This window comes from Sinohyriopsis cumingii, chromosome 7 (genome assembly GCF_028554795.1).
Source record: "Sinohyriopsis cumingii isolate HCF-2022 chromosome 7, ASM2855479v2, whole genome shotgun sequence".
In the NCBI taxonomy this organism is placed as follows: domain Eukaryota; kingdom Metazoa; phylum Mollusca; class Bivalvia; order Unionida; family Unionidae; genus Sinohyriopsis; species Sinohyriopsis cumingii.
This window is the reverse complement of record NC_142967.1, coordinates 99,106,808-99,129,243: the sequence shown is the minus strand read 5'-3', so window position 1 is coordinate 99,129,243 and position 22,436 is coordinate 99,106,808. Positions and strand designations below refer to the sequence as shown.

The 22,436-nt window shown below is 32.4% G+C and overlaps 1 protein-coding gene across 1 annotated transcript; it reads right to left on the bottom strand.

Annotated features, from left to right (window-relative positions):
• Positions 1–14,710: 14,710 nt before the first annotated feature.
• Positions 14,711–15,505, bottom strand: LOC149795794 (beta-1,3-galactosyltransferase 1-like). Its single transcript, XM_089963850.1, has one exon. The coding sequence runs from the start codon at positions 15,503–15,505 to the stop codon at positions 14,711–14,713; it is 795 nt and encodes a 264-aa protein (XP_089819976.1).
• Between the last annotated feature and the right edge of the window lie 6,931 nt (positions 15,506–22,436).

Below are 22,436 nucleotides of genomic sequence, written 5' to 3'. Positions count from 1 at the left end.
GTAGATGCATTACAATAGGTTCTTCTCAGATGACCAAGTTGTTTGTATAACTTATTTTATACAATTCTAAAAAGAAAAAATAATTGCATTGGTCGAGCCATACCAACAAAAAGACATTATCTGCTTTAAGCAGACATCTTTGTTAACATCATGTTTTGGTCATTTGGCTAATGTGTGCATTTTTTGCTTTTAACCTTCTGATACTTGCTACCAATACTTGCACCCAAGAGTACAAATCCAAAAAAGAAAGGACTCAAGTTGGCGTTCGCCAGGAAAACAAATCATACCAAATCTGATAGAAAAGGTATGCACATTATATTTTTTAACAAAGAAGGAATATTTTATAATAGCATAGTAATAGAGAATACCAGACGGAAATGACAATTCTTTACCACCGAAATCCCCAAAAAGGTCACGTGATGATGCTCCATAAGGTGTCCAGATATAATGTGTGGTGACTTATTTTCATCAGGATAACGCCCTCTCACGCACATTCCAATTTTTCATTGCAGACCTTATAATACGTGGCGTTCAAACTTTACCTCACAAACAACACATCAAGGAATTCGTTTCTTGCAACAGTAACATGTTTCCAAAAAGTTAAAAATCCCTGCCAAAAGTAGAGACAAATTTAGAGATCAATATCTATCACAAGATATAATATTGCAAAGTAGAAGTAGCAAGAGGGAAGAAGTTTTCTGAAACGAAATGACGTTCGTTTGATAAGGACTAATACGACCACATACAATAACTATGGTTCAGATGTGTTATCTCAGTTTATCTCAAGGGGTCTGTGTAAGTACATTTGTTCAAGCGTAATACTAATCCATCAATGAATACATTTCTTTCTTTGATGATCGAAACTCTACCAACACCAGGGTTTAGTATGGTTATATGACAAAACATTTTCATTTACTAACTTAATTATTTAATATAACCAACGCCTAAATTAAGAGAGCAACAACGTGTAAAATGACACGTCGACCATCCATGTTGTTCCCATTAATACAACCTCAAAATTCGATAACCAACTTTCCATCTGAAAAATCGCATATTAGTAGTGGATAAGTCTAGGGTGTGTTTTAGGGTATTCATAATATAAATACTTTGCCTTTGTATCTCACATGTTATTGAAACTATGTAAATATCCAGTCATCCTCTCAAAGTCTGCATTTGCAAGTTTCAACAAGGACAATTTGTAAATGTTACATTTGAAAAGCCACAAGCAACGTAATCAGCAGTGTTTATATTTTGAATAGCTTTTAATTGTAATTAGGCACTATATTAAAATGCATGATATACAAGATCACTACATGGGCTGCGGTGACTTCTTTAATCAAACAGGCGGAGAACTCGTTTGCATCTGTCCTAAACGATGGCGGGTATTTATTTGACAAGGCAGACTTTGTGATAAAACGTGTATGTAATAATTTAAATATCAACAATATAATGGAATTCAGGAGACGAAATTGTGTTGAAGGATACAAAATGGAGGAAGGATAAAGATCATATGATATAATAACAACTCTAGAAAAAGAATATAATATTTATTTAGCGCAAATGATTATTTACACACAATACAAATTGACAGAGATTTCACCGGTAGCTTATGATGCACGCTTAAATGAAAGACATTGCACCCGTAAACGATGTATATAGTGCTGGCTGAAACGATATTTTGCAAAGGGTTATAACGGTCCATTATAATATATATGTGTGTAAGTGTATGCGAATATTGTACCATATGCATATTTTTTTACTAACATTAGCATGCTCAAAAATATTTCATGGAATGAGTTCAGATAAGAACTAACACGCTTTGTGCTAGGCAAAATATGTCATAATTTATTACAGATGTATTATTAATAGGATCAAAGCGTCAACAAATTGGTGAAGAATGAGATTAACATTATATTTTCTACAGTTATGTCAAGCATTCTTGCTAATGTATACTAGCTATTATGACGGGAAAATGTTATTTTCTTTCGTGTACTTTATCCTTTCAGAATAAGGATGCAATATTTTTCATAAAAAAATCAAACAATTCGAACAGATGGTACTTTTCACGGCAATGATTTGCCTTCTTGACACATTAGTCTAAGGTATGTAGCGTTCATGTTAGTTTATGTTCTGTCATACCAACATTGTAGAAAATCCAGAATGCTAAGCTTTTTGGTGATTATTCATCTAGCTTGTGGATATCGTTACATTTTAATATTGATGTCTGTATAAATGACTTATTTGGTAAGATAACATTTTGTGTATGCGTTAAATGGTATGTCTATGTATTGAATTTTTGTGGCGGTCTATACAACATGATTACAGTATGCACATTCGCACAGTTTGTATTTTAACAACCTTTATGGGCTAGTGAAACTGGATAACTGTACATAACGTTTTGGTGTAACCTTAAAAAATGGGCAAACCTTTTTACTAATATTTACGTTAAGAAAAGATATAAGCTGATTAGAAAAACATATTTTCGGACTAATGAAATCAATATTTCTACAACACAATTTTACATCCTATGTATCCACATTGTGCAAAGCTGTACTTTTAGACAGTTTTCACTGTTTCTAAATATAATGTTCGATGTAGGTATACGTAAACATGTGTTATCTCTGATCTCCTTGTAATTGTCATTGGTCAGAAGAAACAAAACAATTGCTTGCAAATTTTCGCGGAATCAATTCCTTTAGCAATTAAATTTACTACATTTTTCAGTCGAGATCATGCTATAAATCACACTGTGACATAGGAGAGGTTATGGCTGTTTAAACACAATTTAATATTTTAAAAGTTAACAAGTATTTTGTTGTTTTATTACACTTTATGACGCTACTTTTCTGATATGAACCATGGTCTTTTTCTTCATTGATTAAGCCATAAATGCAACTTATGTCTTCGCCCATGTCGCCTCCGTCATCTTGAAAGCAATATAAATTCCGAATGGAAGTTCTCTGTTAAACATACCAAGAAAGACAGTATCGTTTCAGTTTGTATCTCTAACGGCTGTAGCGGCAGTTAACAACTTAAATAAGATAAAACCCCAAGAAAGTTTGTAAAATTTCAATAAATACTTTAATTCAGCATGATGCAAAATCAAAAAGAAATGAGATGCACAATACAGAGGGACTGTTAGGAATACCAGAATAGTAGTAGAAGATTTTCAGGGGTAATTTTTGGTATATTTTATTTTGGAGTATTATATTTTGTCCTCGATTCTAACTGTAAGATCACATGATAACATTTGTTATCACAGGCAGCAAATTCGAACTAAATCTGCCAACATTTTTGGTATTTGACCGCATCAAATCTGGGATTTATTGCGTATAATGCAACCATTATCCACATCCCAAAAGTGATGACTCACACTAAGAGCCTTCTTATATGTATTTACACATTTATAATCTCCTAAATGGACATCAATTGCTTCTGAAATAACGGAAATGCAAAAAGAACAAACACCGTTTCTTAGTATTTAAAATGTGTGATTCGGGATATAATATATTATTTAAATCACTGAATGTATTAGAATAATCATTAAAGATGCTTTATTAATTTCTAAAAGTTAGTAGTGCATTATGAAAAAAATAGTATCAACTGCTTGTATATTTTACATTGATTGATTTCAATTTATAGTTGATGTTGCTGACAAGTGTGCTGCGTTTGCTTCTTATATCCCCACTTAAAGACTTTGTAATTTGTATATTTGTCTATTGTTTATTGGCAGACTTTGATACTCTATGTTCAGTACACCGCCGCCTAAGTAATAACATTCGAGAAGGACCTAAGGGTGCCTTTACCAAGAAATTCGTTAATAGTTTTTAAGAGTTTTAAGGCTGATGTAGATGTCCTCGAGAACGCTACACATATGTGTTCTACGTTTATTTTGTAGCGCGTAATCGATTTCTACTGGCCAATCAATTTTTAGTTGGGATACCCCGAAACTAAGGCTTGTGCATACAGGGTTATTTTATATCATAGACATACTTAAATCATATTAAAAAGATGCAATATAGGAACAAATCCTAACTTTCTACAATGATACAACTACAAAGACATTACTATTTAGCAAAACAAAATGTCATTAAAGTCACATTAATTGAAGTGTATGTGCATACTGAGGATATGCTTAGTACATATGAGGTGCAACTTGAGTGTACAGTTCACCAGATGAGCATTTTATTAAAATCATGGTTCATTTCAATTCTAAGCATAAAATACATGTTTTGTGTTGTATGTAGCTAGAACCAGACGTGGGCAAGATAGAAAGTGTCTTCAAGATATAATGCTGTTTTTTCTTAATCAGAGTTCTACTCCAGATCATGCCATTCCTACCATGTGCGATCACATGATCGTGTCATTAGGTAGATACTGATTGCAGGTGGCTTACTTGATTGGAAGGAAAATCGTGTACTACAAAGACTGGAACTTACCTGATCTATATTTATAAAAAGACCAGAGTGGATCCAAATGTAATAAACATAAATGTTGATTTCTAGACGAAAACAGAATGGTACAAAATAGTTCCTCATGCCTACATTAGCATGCTAATTAATTTATGGCGGCAAATATAAAGGGTTTCAATGTGAAGGTCCTCATCCTGTTGGTCATCAAAATGCCAAGTGGTGCGTACAATAGATGAATACTGATATTTGTTGCGTCGTGAAGTCCAGTGATCGTATACAACATAGTGTGCATTATACAATGTTTCGATACAACCTTACACACTTTTGTCTTATTATATTCCAATCGTGAATACATGGCAATTTTCAAAGGATCAGTGAAAGTTAGAATTTTATCAAGAAGGACAGAAATAATGTTGATTACTGCAGGGACTAAAAGTCCAGTGATCGTATACAACATAGTGTGCATTATACAATGTTTCGATACAACCTTACACACTTGTGTCTTATTATATTCCAATAGTGAATACATGGCAATTTTCAAAGGATCAGTGAAAGTTAGAATTATATCAAGAAGGACAGAAATAATGTTGATTACTGCAGGGACTAAAAGTAAGGTGTCATTCGCGTCATCTTAAATGCATATCTTTCTCTATGGGAAGTATACATTGGACGTACCAGCGTAGAAATGGCAATGATATGTGCATGGTGGCTAATGTACTTACCATTTCCACATTAGCACGTACATTGTAGGCCGTATTATCACATCAAAATATGACAGTCGACATATTACATGTCATGGGTACGGTCTTATGTTTGCCTCTACTATTGTTTATCACTTCTGATTTCATTTAGACGAAGGTTCTACCAGGATTAACCTCTTCTGAATTAATGACTGACAATGTATAACTTACAGCTAATTGAGAAAACTGTTGGATGCTAGTGTAGACGTTAGTTACACATAGTTGCTGAAAACATTATTTTTGTGCTGTCCATTCATTAATTAGGACTTTTCAAACACGTGTTGAAAGCTCCAAATTTGATCCAATTAGTTCTTTTTCGTACCTTACCGCAGTAATTATAACGGTGGTAATTAAAGGTATTCTCTCGCGCTGGAATTTAAACCTTATGACTTAAATCTTTACAGATGATTAACTGAAATCTAAAACTAGAACAAACCTGACCAAATAAAGTCTCCATTTTTTTGTAACAGAGACATTTAATACATAAGCTCAAAATATGCTTCTGTGGAATTAATATGTCGTTGTCCTATATCAGCATGATGTGTTACGGACAAGATTTGATAAAAATAATGTTATTTTATTGGAAACCAGGAGACGCCATATCAAATGTGATTTGAACTAAATTGTGCGACCTCATTGTCCGTCCGATCTCAGAACCTGATCATCAACATCTAGATTGTTTGATTATTCCGTTACATTTTGTGAACAAAAAAATCAACACATCATTTTGTTGCATTCAGCACAACTTGTTTACTAAGTCAATTCCTTCAAAAACATTAATTACATGTCTTCATCTACAGATATCCGAGTCATTTTATTTACCAGTCAGAGTATGAGTTATTGCAATGAAGGTGAAGTACTTTAGTGGTCCTCTTCTTTATAAGGTGTTTCAAAAGATGGGGCATACCCGGATGAGAATCCGAGTTGTTCTGAATTAACGTTATACGTTTTAAACATTTTATTCTCCTCTCATAAGGCGATTTATTTGTATGAAGAATACATGGATCTCTTCCATAATTGAATCAATGATTTTTGCTTAATCCACGAAGATTTGACTCATGTTTGTGAAGTTGAAATCTGTGTAAAATGGTTATTCTGCTCTTATCACGCTGCGGTGTTAAATTCAAAAGGACTGAAATCAGATAAGATCTCTGCATACCCCATTTCATGACGTTGAATAGTAATATATATATATATATATATGTTTTATATCAAATTATTGGTAACAAATGGCTGGATAACAAGTTTATTGCCATCGCAATGCCTTCTGGTCTTTGACTATATGGTCGTATGCCTAATATAAAATTGAACAGTACCACTCTAAATTGAAACAAAGAATACATATGGCATGAAAATGCACTAGCGGGATCACAATGTCGTGGTCAACCTAGCGGGAAAGGTATATACAAGTTTAGGAAATAACGCTTGGATCATTTTCGACTAAATATTTAAATTTATTTAGTGGGCCTTAGTTACACCTACACTGGCTCAAACGTTAAAACAACAAGTGTATACGTCCACACTAGCATGAAAAATAAGACGCCCAATAAGATGTTAGTTTTGTATTATTTTACATCTAGTTAAGAACCATATATGCACACTATGGATATTACATTAGTCAGTCAGTTTTGCCCGTCACCACTGCCGGGGTATAGGCCACCCACAAAAACATCGCCAGAGGCTACTGTCCTCTGCCATCTCCACAAGATGACACCAGGTGTGACCCATCTTAGTGATGTCCGCTTCAATGTCGCGTGGCCATGTGTTTCTTGCACGGCCCCTTCTCCACTTACCCTCAGGGTTGCAACACAATTCCGGGGCCCCGAGTGGCCGAGTGGTCTAAAGCGCTCTCCGTTACGGATCACTGCCATCTCACCTCTGTCTGCGTGGGTTCGAGTCCAAGGCTGGGCTAGCGTGGGTACGTGGGAAAGACTGCCAGTAGCTTCTCGTGGGTCGGTGGTTCTTCCCTGGGTTTTTTCAGGGTTCTTCCTTCACCATTAATACTGGCCGCCATGTATAGCCTATCGTGTGCTGAAAAATGGCGTTAAACACTACAACAACAACAACAGCAACACAATTCCTGTCTGGTATTGTTGGATGGCTGTTTACGTTGGGTGCGTCTAATTCACTTACACTTCTTGTCTTCGTCCTCTACATGACACTGGGATTTTCTTTGATACAGTGTCGTCTTGCTGATGGTTTCTGGTCAGCAGATCTGGATAATTCGTTATAGGCAGATGCTGATGAAAGTGTGAGCTCTCTTTACGGTCGACGTGGCTGTTTTCCAGGTCTCTGCTCCACACAGTAGGACTGGCTTCACATTGGAGTTGAACAGTCTTTATTAAATGGTCAGCATATAAAAGGAATTGGATTTAGATATTCGTTCTGTCCTTGTCCACGTTGTACATCTGATAGAAAATAAAAACATCCCACCTCTATTGTTATGTTCAGAAAAGTCATATCAATGACAGCCAATTCATTTAATTCAACGTTTTATCTTTAGCAAAGCATAATCAAACAATCCTGGAACTGATGAATACTACTGAAGTGTAAGAGTCTTTTTGAATATTAGTATGTTTCTGAATTGTTTAAACATACATATCAAGTGTAAACTGTATGATACTACATAATAATAATTATAATCAACGAGGGTCTTGAACCTAACGCGGGTCAGCACATTTGGAACATATTTGTATTCTTGTTGAATTTCGTTCTCGTATCTGATCAAACTGAATCTTAATTCATATTTAAATATTTCAATTTGATTAAACATTCGAAAATAAATCATGTAATTATGTAGATATATATTCTTCATGAAGATACCTCATTGGTTGTTCTCATAATGTAATTTTATATGGTAATGTTTTTTGCATTCAAGTTATTTGCAAGTATAAACATGTTCTGTCAGACGAAGAAAAAAAGTGAAGTCTTATTGTTTTATGTTTAAATGTAATGCCTGATTTAAAGTCCACTAAATATATTTTTTTCTAACAAAATTGTATGATATGATACATTTTCATTGCTTCGGCTTTGAGCATCGGATGACAATTGTATCCTTTTTTATTTACTGGTAATTTACATAAGTACGATTCATTAACATCGATATGACCCGCTTGATTATTGATGCCAGTGCGCACTTTGCTGCTGTAAACGTCGCCTCGGCATACTTTAGTGGATATTTTTTATTTTGCTGTGACAAGATCTAACATACATACATGTAGTCACAAGAAATGTATTTAGAAGTGGTTTTCTTTTATAGTACCATGCTTAGGGAGAATAAAAACAATATCTCCGGAAACAAGAACATGTGTTATATTAACGGTTTATTGTTATTACGCATGACCACTATGCACATATTTTCTGATTATTTTAAAAACATAATAGCTTATGAGTATCAAAATATGTTGTTGTTTTCAAATTTAATATCATATAAGACATGAAATTACTACAAAGAAACAATCGGCTGTATTTTGTTTCGTTCTTTGTATGTGTAATAGCCTCTGTAAGTGAATAACACATGTAAGGACCTTTGCAGTGGAGCAAACGTCTCTTTTCTTAACGATGAAGAATATGTTAAGATCAAATTTGGTGTAATAATAAAAGAAAAGGAAGAAAAATAGGACATGCTTAAAGGATTAGTCAGAAACTATTTGCAACTAAGATTTAAACATAGGATTTTGTGAAAAGATATTTATAAAAGAAATCAAATTTATTAAAATATTAGAAATTATAACATGTGAAATACTGAAATGTTAACAAATATGGAGATTAGATGCAGTATTACAAAGATGCACACTTGAAACGCAAATATTTAATACTCTCTGTTTATTATTATAAAATATTTGTACTTGGATTAACAAAGATTAGAACGGTTGCTGACGGTTTCCAAAACGAAGTCTTTTGTAAATTGACAGGGTAACTTGGATATATGTAGACCAGCAAATTACAAGCAAGGTCTTTCTTTCAAGGGTTTAGTAGTTAGGAAAAGAAGTAGATTGTATAGCAGCATATACTATAGAGACAAATACTTTCATAAACATGACGAAATTAAGTATTATATTTACTTTTTAAGCAAATGTTATCTAACGGTTTAAGAATCAGATGCATTTTAATTATTCATGAAATAGTAGACGGTTTATGTTTTAAGCGAATCGGACAATAAAAGCTTGTAAATGAAGCAACGCATTATATGATCAGAAACGTAGATCTTTGAAATCTGGTATGTGTGCTCTCTCTCGTACGTTTTCGTTAAACAACATAGATCGTTACATTTATATTACATACTTAGGTCGGTACATGTAGCCTGAAAAAAAACTATTGTGCTCGATTAAAATATTGTCTGCATTATTATCAAATTGAAAAGACTTTTAAATGCTATTTCGCCAAGATAAAAAAACGAAGCTATTAGTCGTAAAAATAACACAGGAACTGTAAATATCAGTTCATTCCTTATTTGAAAACAAAGAAACAAGGGTGATTATTGTACTATACCACTATGAAAGTATTATAACCATGGTCGAATACCATATATCGAAATAACAATATGCTGCCTAAAGTCTTTTCATAAATGCATGGCAAAATATTTTTTAAAGTTTAGGATTTAAAACAAACTATGTTTACAGAAATATAGTCTGTATCTGCTTCATTATCTGTATACAAAAAATAAGTGGCTTGATATTCAGAAACAAATACTGGAAAACCATATATTACGTAAATAAATAAAAAAAAATTCAGAACCAGCATCATATACCTTTTAACCTTCTTAGTGAGTGACATTAAGTTAAATGTAGGGAGAGCAAACTTCAAAGGTGATCTTGGAATATCAAAAGGTCAAGCTCAATTGAATATATACAAATTTAAAACCTAGACTGAATTTGAATGAAATTTGCGTGGTAACAAGTATTAACAAAATTCATAAGAAACTTAAAAAATATGGAATGATCAAATATACTTTGGTGTTTTTATACTATATGACAATACCAAATTTAAAAAAAATCCTTTTAATTTCTTAATTGTATAAGTTGTTGCATGTAAATTTCCGTTGTTAATTAAAAAGTTTAAGCAATTAAGAGAAGACACAATTGCACTAATGGAGATAAACTTAATTTACTACTATAGAAAGTGCATTATAAATCAAGAGTGAAATTCGTGATAATAATTAAATCTAGATGGTGTTTCAGGAATTAGGTTCGCAATATTAAGACGAATTTGAACATACTTAATTTCTTTATAAATTTTCTAAATCCCTTTTCCGCGTAAATATTGTACTCTGTTTTTGAATCGTATTACCTAGGTTTTTGGACAATTATCGCCAATCAGTCCTGAATCATTATTGATACAATTGTCTCACTATTTCTGACTTGCAGGATAGCCTTGATATGTAATGACTATTTAATATTGTAGAAAGTATAAGCATATTATCATTCAAGTCACATAATTTCATCATAACAAAGACTTTGTTTAAAGATGTTTAAAGATGATTTTTTTCATTTCTAGTCAGTTCATTCACAATATGTACACTGTCCTCTAAGTTTCGTATTAGCTCACAAAAAATGTTAATATCAATTCCACATAAACAATATCTTTATGAATTATGCATATTTGGCCTATATAACGTTTAGACAGCTACTGGAATTTAGAATGAACACTGATATCATCTGATTTTATCTCTAATTATTAGTTGCATCTACGCTTTTAGCATGTGTTGTATATCACATGACTGATCAATACAAATAACTGAAAACTAGACCAGCCTACCAATGAACAGAACATATATTTAACAATCCTATATAATGGTTTTCTGTATATTTGTTCATTTCTTGAAATATTAATTGAAGAGTTACATTAGAACACACGTTTATGAATCGCTTGTTTACTTTACTCACAGGTAAAATATTTATTATCCGAGTTTTCATCCTCCAGTATCAGCTTTTTATCTCCTACTTCATTATTCACTCGAACTTTGTTTACATCCAATGTATGATATATTATATAATATTTCCTGAAACTAACGTTTCTGTACACTTTCACGCACACACACACACACACACACACACACACACACACACATATATATATATATATATATATATATATATATATATATATATATATATATATATATATATATATATATATATATATATATATATATATATATATATATATATATATATATATATATATATATATATATGTGTGTGTGTGTGTGTGTGTGTGTGTGTGTGTGTGTGTGAGAAAAGAATACAAAACGTATAAGCTACCAAATATCAATTTGTCCAAATTAATATGCATATTTGCCAATTATAACTTGCCTAAATAGTATTGACATGTCTTGGAACGCTAATGGAACCCTTATGGGACATAATGTGTACTTCTTTAAAAAAAAGTGTAACATACAATTAAAACCAAATTCAATAACATCTTATCATTGCGAATGAAAACACTATATCACAGATTGAATCGAGAATATGTTACTGCCTGTCAACAAAGTGGAACTGGTAGCTAAACGCAAAGAACGAATGAATAATACGACAAATGTTTAATATAGAATAATCAGTATATATTGTACCGCATGGTTTATATTACATTTGTATCATATGTTGGCACAAGAGATACTATAAGTATATATGAGTGTGTGCGTGTGTGCGAGATAGAGACCGATAGAGTGTATGTTTATCTAAGCTGTAAAATCCTTATGTTTATATATATATATATATATATATATATATATATATATATATATATATATATATATATATATATATATATATATATATATATATATATATATATATATATATATATATATGTATATATATATGTATATATATACATATATATATATATATATATATATATATATATATATATATATATATATATATATATGTATCTATATATCTATGTATATTGATATGTATATATATATATATATATATATATATATATATATATATATATATATATATATATATATATATATATATATATATATATATATATATATATATATATATATAATGAAAGAGACAGCATTTGAAGGAGGAGGTTGTAGAGGAAATTCACAATAATTATATGCTGCAGACACCATCACCTTCTTCATTCTATTTACCAAAATCAAATATGCATTTTGTTGATTCTGTCGATTATCACCATGTACTAACTTTACACACGCGTTACCTGTGTTAGTACTTGCGTATTGAGATGCATCATACTATAATGCATATGCTTGTTTGAAACTTCATGCATTAAAACAACCAGTACTGAAAAACATTAGTAATGCTATTGTAAATTGACAACAGTGATCAAGTTGGCGCCCATTTAAGTATATATATGGTGTGTATCTGCATAGCGATTGATCTAGACATACATTGTGACGTATATTCAACGACCAATAGTGCCTTCAACGTTCCGTAAATTGACAGCAGCACCTTTACAACGCTTCCGCTCAATTATAATATTTTAGCTTGCGACATTCGATAATATTTCTTGCGATGAAATATACGTCCCGCGTTACCAGTGGAACTTTAATCTCATTTCGTATTGATTGTATACTTTAGACGACCATGGATCAATGTTTCACATTATTAGCAAATTAGAAGCATCTGTAGGAAATTAAGATTGTCTTCTCATGTTTTTGAAATGACCACATTTGGTTTAGATTCTCATGTAAAGTCGCATTTGATGCATGACTGTTTAGCCTTCTTTGTTTTCTAGCTTGTAAGCTTAAACACGTGAGAGCTAAGATATAGTTCATTGCGTCAGCATGAATTCAAAGTGAAAACCCACCCTGGGTCGAAATAAAATACATGTCATCCAAAAACTTTATCGACATCCTTGTGATAAGTGATTCGGAAACGAATAATACCAAAACAAAAGATGAAGGAGGCAGCAGATCAGACGAACCATTACCATCATATAATGAGTGTCCTATAAATCTACTTATAAAGTGACAAGCAAATTGTAGTTTGTTATCATTACATCACCCACATAGAGTTAATATTTTGTATTTTTTTCTGATTGTACATTTTTAGTATACCCGTTACTATAATCGACATGAAAGAGTTAAGATGCATAAACAATTCGGATATTTGTATGCCACAAATATGTTTTGATTTGATTTGACAGGATTATAAAGTACTCAGTTATTTCGTCGTATTTTGTAGAAATTGTCCATTTTTTGTCCCGTTAATTTAGTTTCGTACAGACGAGGACTTCAAGTCCGACAAATTAAATTTTTAAAAGAACATTGTTTTACTCTTCATTATCAACAAAGCACATTCATCAATGTGATAATTACTTAACCACTAAACTGTATGGCGTTTGTTAAACAGATTGCTTATAAACCTGCTTAAACATGTTTCATCCTTTCATCCAATGTATATTTCTTTGTGATACAATGTCAATAATAATTCAAATTGGGTATATCAGTGTTTTCAATTTAAATACATTTTAGCTAGCTAGTAAGAGGAACTTGAACATATTTAATCATATTATCAGGAAACAAAATTGCTTAAGAAAGAAAATAATCTAGTGTGGACTTATAAGTAATCCACAATGACAGGACCCGCTACAGTCATTGGCTACATATATGAAATTACTGCATCGAAATCAATAATTACCTCTCCATTTAAACTGTGCATGTATGTACGAACGTATGTATGCATGTATGTATGTATGTATGTATGTATGTATGTATGTATATATGTATGTATGCATGTATGTATGTATGTATGTATGTATGTATGTATGTATGTATGTATGTATGTATGTATGTATGTATGTATGTATGTATATGTGTGTGTATGAATGTATGTATGTATGTATGTATGTATGTAGTTTATGTATGTATGTACAGAACGTATGTATGTGTATGTATGTATGTATGTATGCATGCATTCATGCATGCATGCATGTATGTATGTATGTATGTATGTATGTATGTATGTATGTATGTATGTATGTATGTATGTGTGTATGTATGTATCTATGTGTTGGGTGGAGGGATGGAGGGATGGATGTATGGATGGATGGATTCGTGATTGTAGCCCAGATTGTTTTAGTATGGTTGTTTGTATCTTTTTAGATCCAAACTATCAAAGCATCAATACAACACATGGAATTTACGTCAAGATAGTCATCATGAATATAATCTAATAAATGTTTAATCTTGGCATTTACATCACTGTATATATGTAATCCAGACCTGCTTGCAACTAGTTAGTCTGAATTCATGTCTTTCAATTGTTTTGACACCTTTGTACCCTCAGATTTCTACAAAGGACTAGACTTCACGTACAATGTTTGTAAAGTGCATTACTGTTGTATCCATCGAACTGCATTTTGTTTGTTAAAGCACTTTTCACATCTGGCACATATTTCTGACATCAAAATATATGTTAGAACATGAATGCAAACCAAAACATATAAGCATATGTGGATAGAAGTTTTTCGCAGATGCTTACTTTCCCCACATTTTCGTGACAAATGAAGAAATATTCTATAAGAAAAATCAATGTAATTAAAGCAAAATTAGAGATTTGGTAGGTGACATTCTTAGTAATATTGTTCTATGCAGGGTGTATTCCAAATGATTATAAGCATTTCTGCAGGAACTCCATGAGAGGTTATTAGTTTATCACCTTTGTATAGACATGGATCAAACAGCAGCCTGCCTGAGTTAAATCCTGGAATAGGATGCAACTTGTAACCCAATATTGTTATGCACATTGCCACATAGACATCCTCCAAATGAAAGAAAGGTACATTGGTCGATAGTTCAAACACTTTCCTCGCAACATTGATGCTAGTGACATACCCTGTTCCTGAGCAGTAACCCGGATATGATTCATTCGGGTAACTTTGAAATGATGCGTACCATTTGGACGATGGGTCCCTAACGGGATAGGCTGTATGATGGCAACTACCGCCGACAGCTGTTTGCAAGATCATCCTTTCGCGATTTATAATTTTTAAAAGGCCTGGAATGTTAATCCACATGTCGTCATCTGTTTTGAGAACAAATTTTGCATGAGAACATTTGGTACTAGCGTACTTAAAGGCCATCATCGTTTTATATGTTAAATTGAAATAAGTATCAGCAAATTGCTCTTTAAGTATGTCGTTGTGAATACTATTTTCCTCTTCAACAAGTTTTCTTAAATTTTCGTCCGGTACCTCACCCAAAAGAAAGGAATACCTGATATTCGCTCTATTTCTATTTGTGTAAGTCAACCACGTCTGCCGAATGGCATTCCGTTCGTTTTCATGATGATGATTTGTAAAAATAAAAATAACCAAATCGATTTCCTGGGAATCATCGTAAAGCTTGCACATCACGTCATTATTCATGATGTAATTAAAATTATGAGAGAAGCAGGATTTACATACGTCTGATCTAATCTTTTCATCGATTATAGGTTTGTCACAAATAGACTGAATTCCATTAAACGTTTTTCGTAGGTCACTTATTCTGGTAGAGTAGATGGAAACTCCACATAATAGCTTTTTTGATGTACTATACACTAAAACTAGCGTGACACAGAATGAAAATAATATGATCAAAGTAAACACTTGTACTGTTCTAGAATTGGCGACCCTTGGCTTATCTGCCATGATTCCGTATCAAGGAAGATCTACTTTGCCAATATACTCCAAAGGCACACGTATTAACACGGATCGTACGCCTGCACTACAATATGTTGCTATGGTTTAAAACATCAAGTACATTTTTACGTTATCTTTTTTTGAGTTATATAATTCTAATACAATTTTCGATGTTTACAAAAAATCTAGAGACTTTGAAACCATTTTTCTTTTTATCAGTACTTTGTTACCCTCTTAATTATGTATCTTTTTAATTTGCCCTAATCTTCTTTCAGCATTTGGTCTGTTCACCATATTCTCTGTACTAACCTTACTTTTTCTTCATGATCTATATTTAATTTTACCCATGAAAATGTTGCTTTGCGGTGTAATTTTATGTGCTTCATTATAATGAAAAACAGACATGAATATAAAATGTCCATACTTTCTCAGTCTTAGTCTCATGTTGTTTAAAAGGCCCACGATAGTAAATAGTGGATCAGTAAAAATGTGCATTCAACGTAAATGAGCTGTGCTGGAGAAAAATATTTGTGAAAATAAGACCAGCACATATTTAAACCAGGTTGTGCTTTAGCGATGCACTGATAATGAACAGGTTTCGCTGCATTCATCGTTCTGCAAGTGTAACTGGAAAACAGTAATACGCATTTTAGCTAACGTTACGATCTTATGGCCTTTGCTGTGAATTCTCAGCAAATAAATCCATCGGCCGACCGTTAATACGCGCATTCATGTCAAGGTTTTTCATCATCAGCGATAACCGGGCATATCAGCTATAACCCATTGACATCGAACAAATCCCATCTGATTTAACTCATGTCAAACAATATTTTCTTAACGGTGCCAGAAGATGGAAGGTTTGCATATATTCATGTGCAGCGTTTGTGGAATACAGTGAAAGAGCACATTTTATTTTGTTGTTATGATATGGATGTTCATAGAGATATGCATATATTAATACTTCTGCCAAGGTTTAATTGGATTTGTTGGTAATTACAATTGCTGGCATTGAATTTGTACCTTATTATATATTTTCCCGAGCAACAAGATTATATATATATATATATATATATATATATATATATATATATATATATATATATATATATATATATATATATATATATAGTCAGAGAGAGAATTCTAGATATACACCAGACAGAATGGAACGTGCTGTCCCTGGCTTAATATAGATAAATACTTGATAATTGTAGGCAGATTCAAATAGCAGGCATAATAAATATTTTAATGCAAATAATACTATCACAGAGTAAAGATAATTTGTTATTCGTAATCTAAGGAGATTCGAGCCCAGGTCAGCTGGTAAAAAGACATCAATCTCCTAGCCTATGTGCAATGTCCCACTGTGTAAGGAAGTTGTCTAGTCGTTTTTGACTCTCACCAACATTGACAGGTGAAAGTGGAACTACTATTTTCATGTAATTCCCTATAGTATTTGTATTCCAATGTTAGGCTTGGTTGTTAGAGTAGATGCATATATAGATTTAAGTTTGTCCGTGGCTTCAAGAACTCGAGTGAGTAAATAGCTTATTAAAAATCTCACTAGAAAGAAATCTTCCAAAGAGTGTGGTTTGCCTTGCTTAAATTGTAATGGATACAAGGTAGCAGAAATTAAGAAATCGTAGAAATGATGACATTACTAGAGGACAAAACTGGAATTTAATTAATTTAAGCTTAAGCTTTGTCATGGTTTGATATGAAGACATACTGTATCTTATAATATTGAAGTCAAAAAACAGCACCATCGATGACAACGGAAAAAGCAATACTACTGCTATTATTTATTATTAATAACATTGCATTTGTCACACAATAATGCAAGAAATGACTAGGTTTTGGCTTAGAAAGATTAGACCATCTTTCTTTGTACATGCGTACAACGTTAGCTAGGGTGAATAATTGTTTTTGCCAGGTAAGCGACTGCACTAGCATGTATCTCATCGAAAATTACATACGGAGGGAGACACTAATATCACGGTATATTCAGGTATTTACCCTGACTATTACTCTCTATCCTATGGATTTAAGGTAGATTCCGTTTCTAATCGACACTGGTCGTTTTGGATCTTGTCAAGGAGTAAACTTTCCCCATTGTTTTCTCCAGCCATAGGGGTAAGTGTTAAATTTATATTTGATTTGATATATAAAGCTTATTCAGGTTGTACTGTCATATCTTGTAATGATGCATTTACTACTACGTATATTTGAAACGTTGTGAACTTTGAATTACAAGTTGCTATTAGTGATTAGGTTCTTAGCAAATATCTAAAGATTTTCCAGAACCCATTATTATGACCAGTTTGGTTTAAGCGTAGCTGTTCAGGGTTGTTTAGAGCGGACTGAAGCTGTTAAGGGCTGTTAAGAACTTACGGTAGCTGTGTAGGGCTGACGGTAGCTGTTTAGGGCTGACTGTAGCTGTTTATAGCTGACTGTAGATGTATAGTGCTGCGTGCTGCATATACGTATGTGTATACGTATGTCTGTAGACGTAGTGGAGGCACGAATATAGACGTAGCCAATAGAAGGGTGATGTATGCTGTCTGTATGTATGTTTGTACGCTTTGCATGTACAGGTGGTGGGTCCATGCCGATAAAAGTGTGGGCCAAACCCAAGGACTCTGTGAAACTGTATTGTTCATTAGTTTATGAATCTTACGACTGTACCAATGTCATGAGGCATAGGTTTGTTCCAAGTGATGTTTCAACTGAGTACATTTTCAATTGCATGAGATTATTTTGAATCTGATTTGTAATATAGAAGATTATGTGAAATATCGCTTACATTGCATTATCTAGGAGATTATGTGAATCTCACTTACAGTGCATAATATTTGAAACACATTTGAATTCCTTGAGATTATTTGAATCTTAATCGTATTCCATACTGAGATTATGTGAATCTCTCTTGCAATGCTTATATTTAATTGAAACGTATTTGCAGACCATGAGGTTATTTGAATCACACTTGCCATACATAAGATTACATGAATCATATTTTCGTTTTTGAACTTGTGAATAGTTGTGTAGGGTGATTGTATCAATCGTATGTTGAGAGCGTGAGAGAATCATTGTATTTATAATATATATACTATTACATTATTAGAAACATACAGTTGACAAATGATATTAATATATTTTATTTTTCCTTATCCCAGCTTTCGTTTAAAGATTTGATTACGTTTAATAGTTTAGTGCAATTGTCAGCTTTGTAATCCAATATTTGAAGAGTATTTTGGAGAATTCTTCACGTCATACATTTTGACTTTTTTTACTTGGTTTTATCGTTTTTCATGTGCATATTCAAAATCGTTTTTTGTCAAAAATTCATTAAATGAAGAATAAATGTTGTATTTGTTTACATATGAATATTAGGTAATGTAAAGTCCGCATCAAGCAAGACCAATCAAGACACACCTATTGTGCAATCCAGTCATTCAAATAGGATAAATAATATTTCGCCTTGGTTTGAAATAGGAATTTGTTACATTCATTAGCTTGCAGATGAAGTTGATTTTCGGGTTTCGTATCACCATGTCTTAATAATATTTTGCAATTTGCTATTTAACTATTACAATAGCATCCAATTATATTAAGTTCTGGAATACTTAACATATTCAATGCCAGTAAACTACTACAGCCAATCATGCATCCTTTTGTTTTAAAAAATTAAAGATCGCAATATCAGTAGAAAATTATACAAGAAACTAAATATTTAGGTGATTGTTATTGATCATATACTTATAAGTCTGAGCAGTGTGATAATCAAACTCCTTTGTTTCTTCCTCTAGCGATTTTCTGCTGTTGTGTTCGACGCCGGTGCCGATGCTGATGCAGCAATGTATTTTGTATTCATCTGCACCATTAATTAATTGATAGCTGATACAAACGTTTATACACATACACTTACATATGTACATAAATGCAAAGACGAATATCAATATTTCATTCATCGCAACGTTTCATTGATAAGAAAGGTATATATGTGATTATGATCAGTTCGTAGTAGAAACTGGTGACCATTTAAGTTTGTGATTCAAACTCACAGACCCGTCTGTTAGTAAACGAATATAATGACAATTCGAAGTCTGTAAGATATATCTTGGTCTAAAATTGAATCAATCATGCACTGAAGACCCGAACAGCGCACATTGTACTTTGTAATGTCAGAATCTCTGCCCCATGCCACGTTAATGGCAAGAGTGAAGTCCATATATATATATATATATATATATATATATATATATATATATATATATATATATATATATATATATATATATATATATATATATATATATATATATATATATATATACAATTATGAGCTGCGCGCGTTAAAGAAACATTCATATCCCTATGTAGTCAAAGAGAGAAGGAGCTAGAGAGAGAATAAACATGGGCAAGACGTTTCATCCTGCCTTGCTAATACATATCAAGTAGACTGTTCTGACATGTACAACATGACGCTGCTTAAGAGAACTTGATAAGACTGATCTAAGAATTTCACTTGTTTCATCATTTTAAGCAAAAATGTCCTTCTTCCCGTTTTCCAACTTGCTGATTAAAATTTATTCACATGGCCGGGAATCTTTTGGAAAACTGGTCAGTGTCTTTGCATGGTGACTTTCCAATGTAAAAAAGTGAATTGAAAACAGACCATATTGTTAGTAAACCTGGTATGGAATGTCAGAAAGACTAAACACGTACGTGCATGAAAAAGGAATAATTAGTTAATTTCATAACGTGGACGTTACTATAACTACACGTCAATAAGGAGACAGTTGCACACGAGATCAAACAATTAGCATTACTGTGTTCTCATTTGATAAAGCAGGTAAGATCATCTGTACAACACATTTAGTATGACAGCTTATCTCGAGAACGTATCTAATTTTATATGTTTACAAAGACTATAGTGCATGCATCATATTTCACATTTATAACATTTTAATTTTTGGACGTTGCCTAATGATGATCAGTTTTTATTATTGCATGTCAATTACATAATACGAACGAAGAATTTAGTTTTGCATATGATATTTAAGAAATTCTATAAATTAAAATCGTATTGTCCAAGTAATGGGAAAATGGTCTTTCAGAAAGGTAAACGTGACTAACTTAATTCATTTTATCCCGAATTTACCGTAAGGGTACGTATTCGACTTCAACATCTCAATATATCTTGTTCTAAACAAGCCCAAACAAAAACGTACATATATAAGCCTTTTTCTTCAGCTATACGTGACGTGTGTGCTTAACTGTCGTACGCTATACTCATGTTCGCGTTTGGCTGGAGAAGATATATTTCCATCATTAATTTAGATTGTCATCAAGTTATCCAAAATATCCGACCATTGCTTTACGCTCTCTAGAATCGTCATAATGATGATGACAAGATTTTGCATTTATTCTTAAAAGCTAAATGTCAAAAATTCGTGCTCTAAGATTTTTTGGAAATGCATTTTGATTTAATAATGCATGTTAAAAACTACGTGCAAATGTACGCATCTTCTTTTATATTTGTCTATATCATATTGTGTTGAAATAAAGCGTTGACCCAACTAAATGCAGAATTCTTTTGCTACTTAGTATTTCTCATTTTATAGTTGATCTCAATGACCAGTGAAGACATAATTGTAAGGTCTGACTAATATTAATAATAATAATAGTATTAATTATATTAGTAGTAAGTAGTAGTAATAACAGCAGTACTTTCAGTAGCAGCAATAGTTTTAGTAATAGTACTATATTAGCAGTAATAGTGGTATTAGTATTATTATAAATCCAGCATTTGTTCCTGCAAGTACGTTCTGTGGCGACGAAGTATATAGTATTTATGTTATTTCAACAGTTAAACTATTGATCAAAGCCAAGACGTTTCCGATGACATCTTATCTGCCAAATTTTTTGCAAGTCCCTTTTAGTTCGGCTTGCCCCCATTTTATTGGAAATTGTCAGTTTCCTCTGGGTCAGAAGGCCACATAGGTCCACCATATACACGAAGGTCAGTAAAATATGTATAACAAGACATTATAAATGCATGCATACGAAATATACGGATATCAAATTCCTCAAAATAAATACTAATTATATAAACAAGGCCTAGTATGATGAGAAATCGTCATCATTAAAGTTTTTAGCTTATAAAGATATTCATATAGTAGTTCAAAACAACTACCAAAATACGTTAGATCATCCAACGCGAGAGTGCCAGGTTTAATAATCAGGAAGAAAAGATAAATGTGTTCCACATGAGGTGATCTTGAAACATCTGCTACAATGCCAAGTCAGTACTGCCACTAAGCTAATCATCTGGCGAAAAACAACACTTTCATCCTCGGAAAAATACGATTTTTTCCAATTAACTTGTGTGTATGTCTTTGACAATCCATATTTTAAATAAAGAAAGGATAATGTAGTACGTGTATATATGTTGCATCATTTAAATAAGGAAATCCTCGCGAATCATTCAAGATAAATATAAAAATGTATGTATATATACAATTATTTATTTATATATTTTTCAGAAACTTTTAAAAACCATCGAAACAAAATGGCAAGTGTGTGCATCGGATTCTACAAGAAGTTGGTGCTTTCTTTTACAGTTATATGCGTCATTATAATTATATATATGTTTTTTGTGGATATGTATATC

Bases quoted from the DNA above. Each gene is read 5' to 3' on its own strand.
- LOC149795794 (XM_089963850.1), bottom strand. From the start codon at position 15,505: ATGAATAATGACGTGATGTGCAAGCTTTACGATGATTCCCAGGAAATC.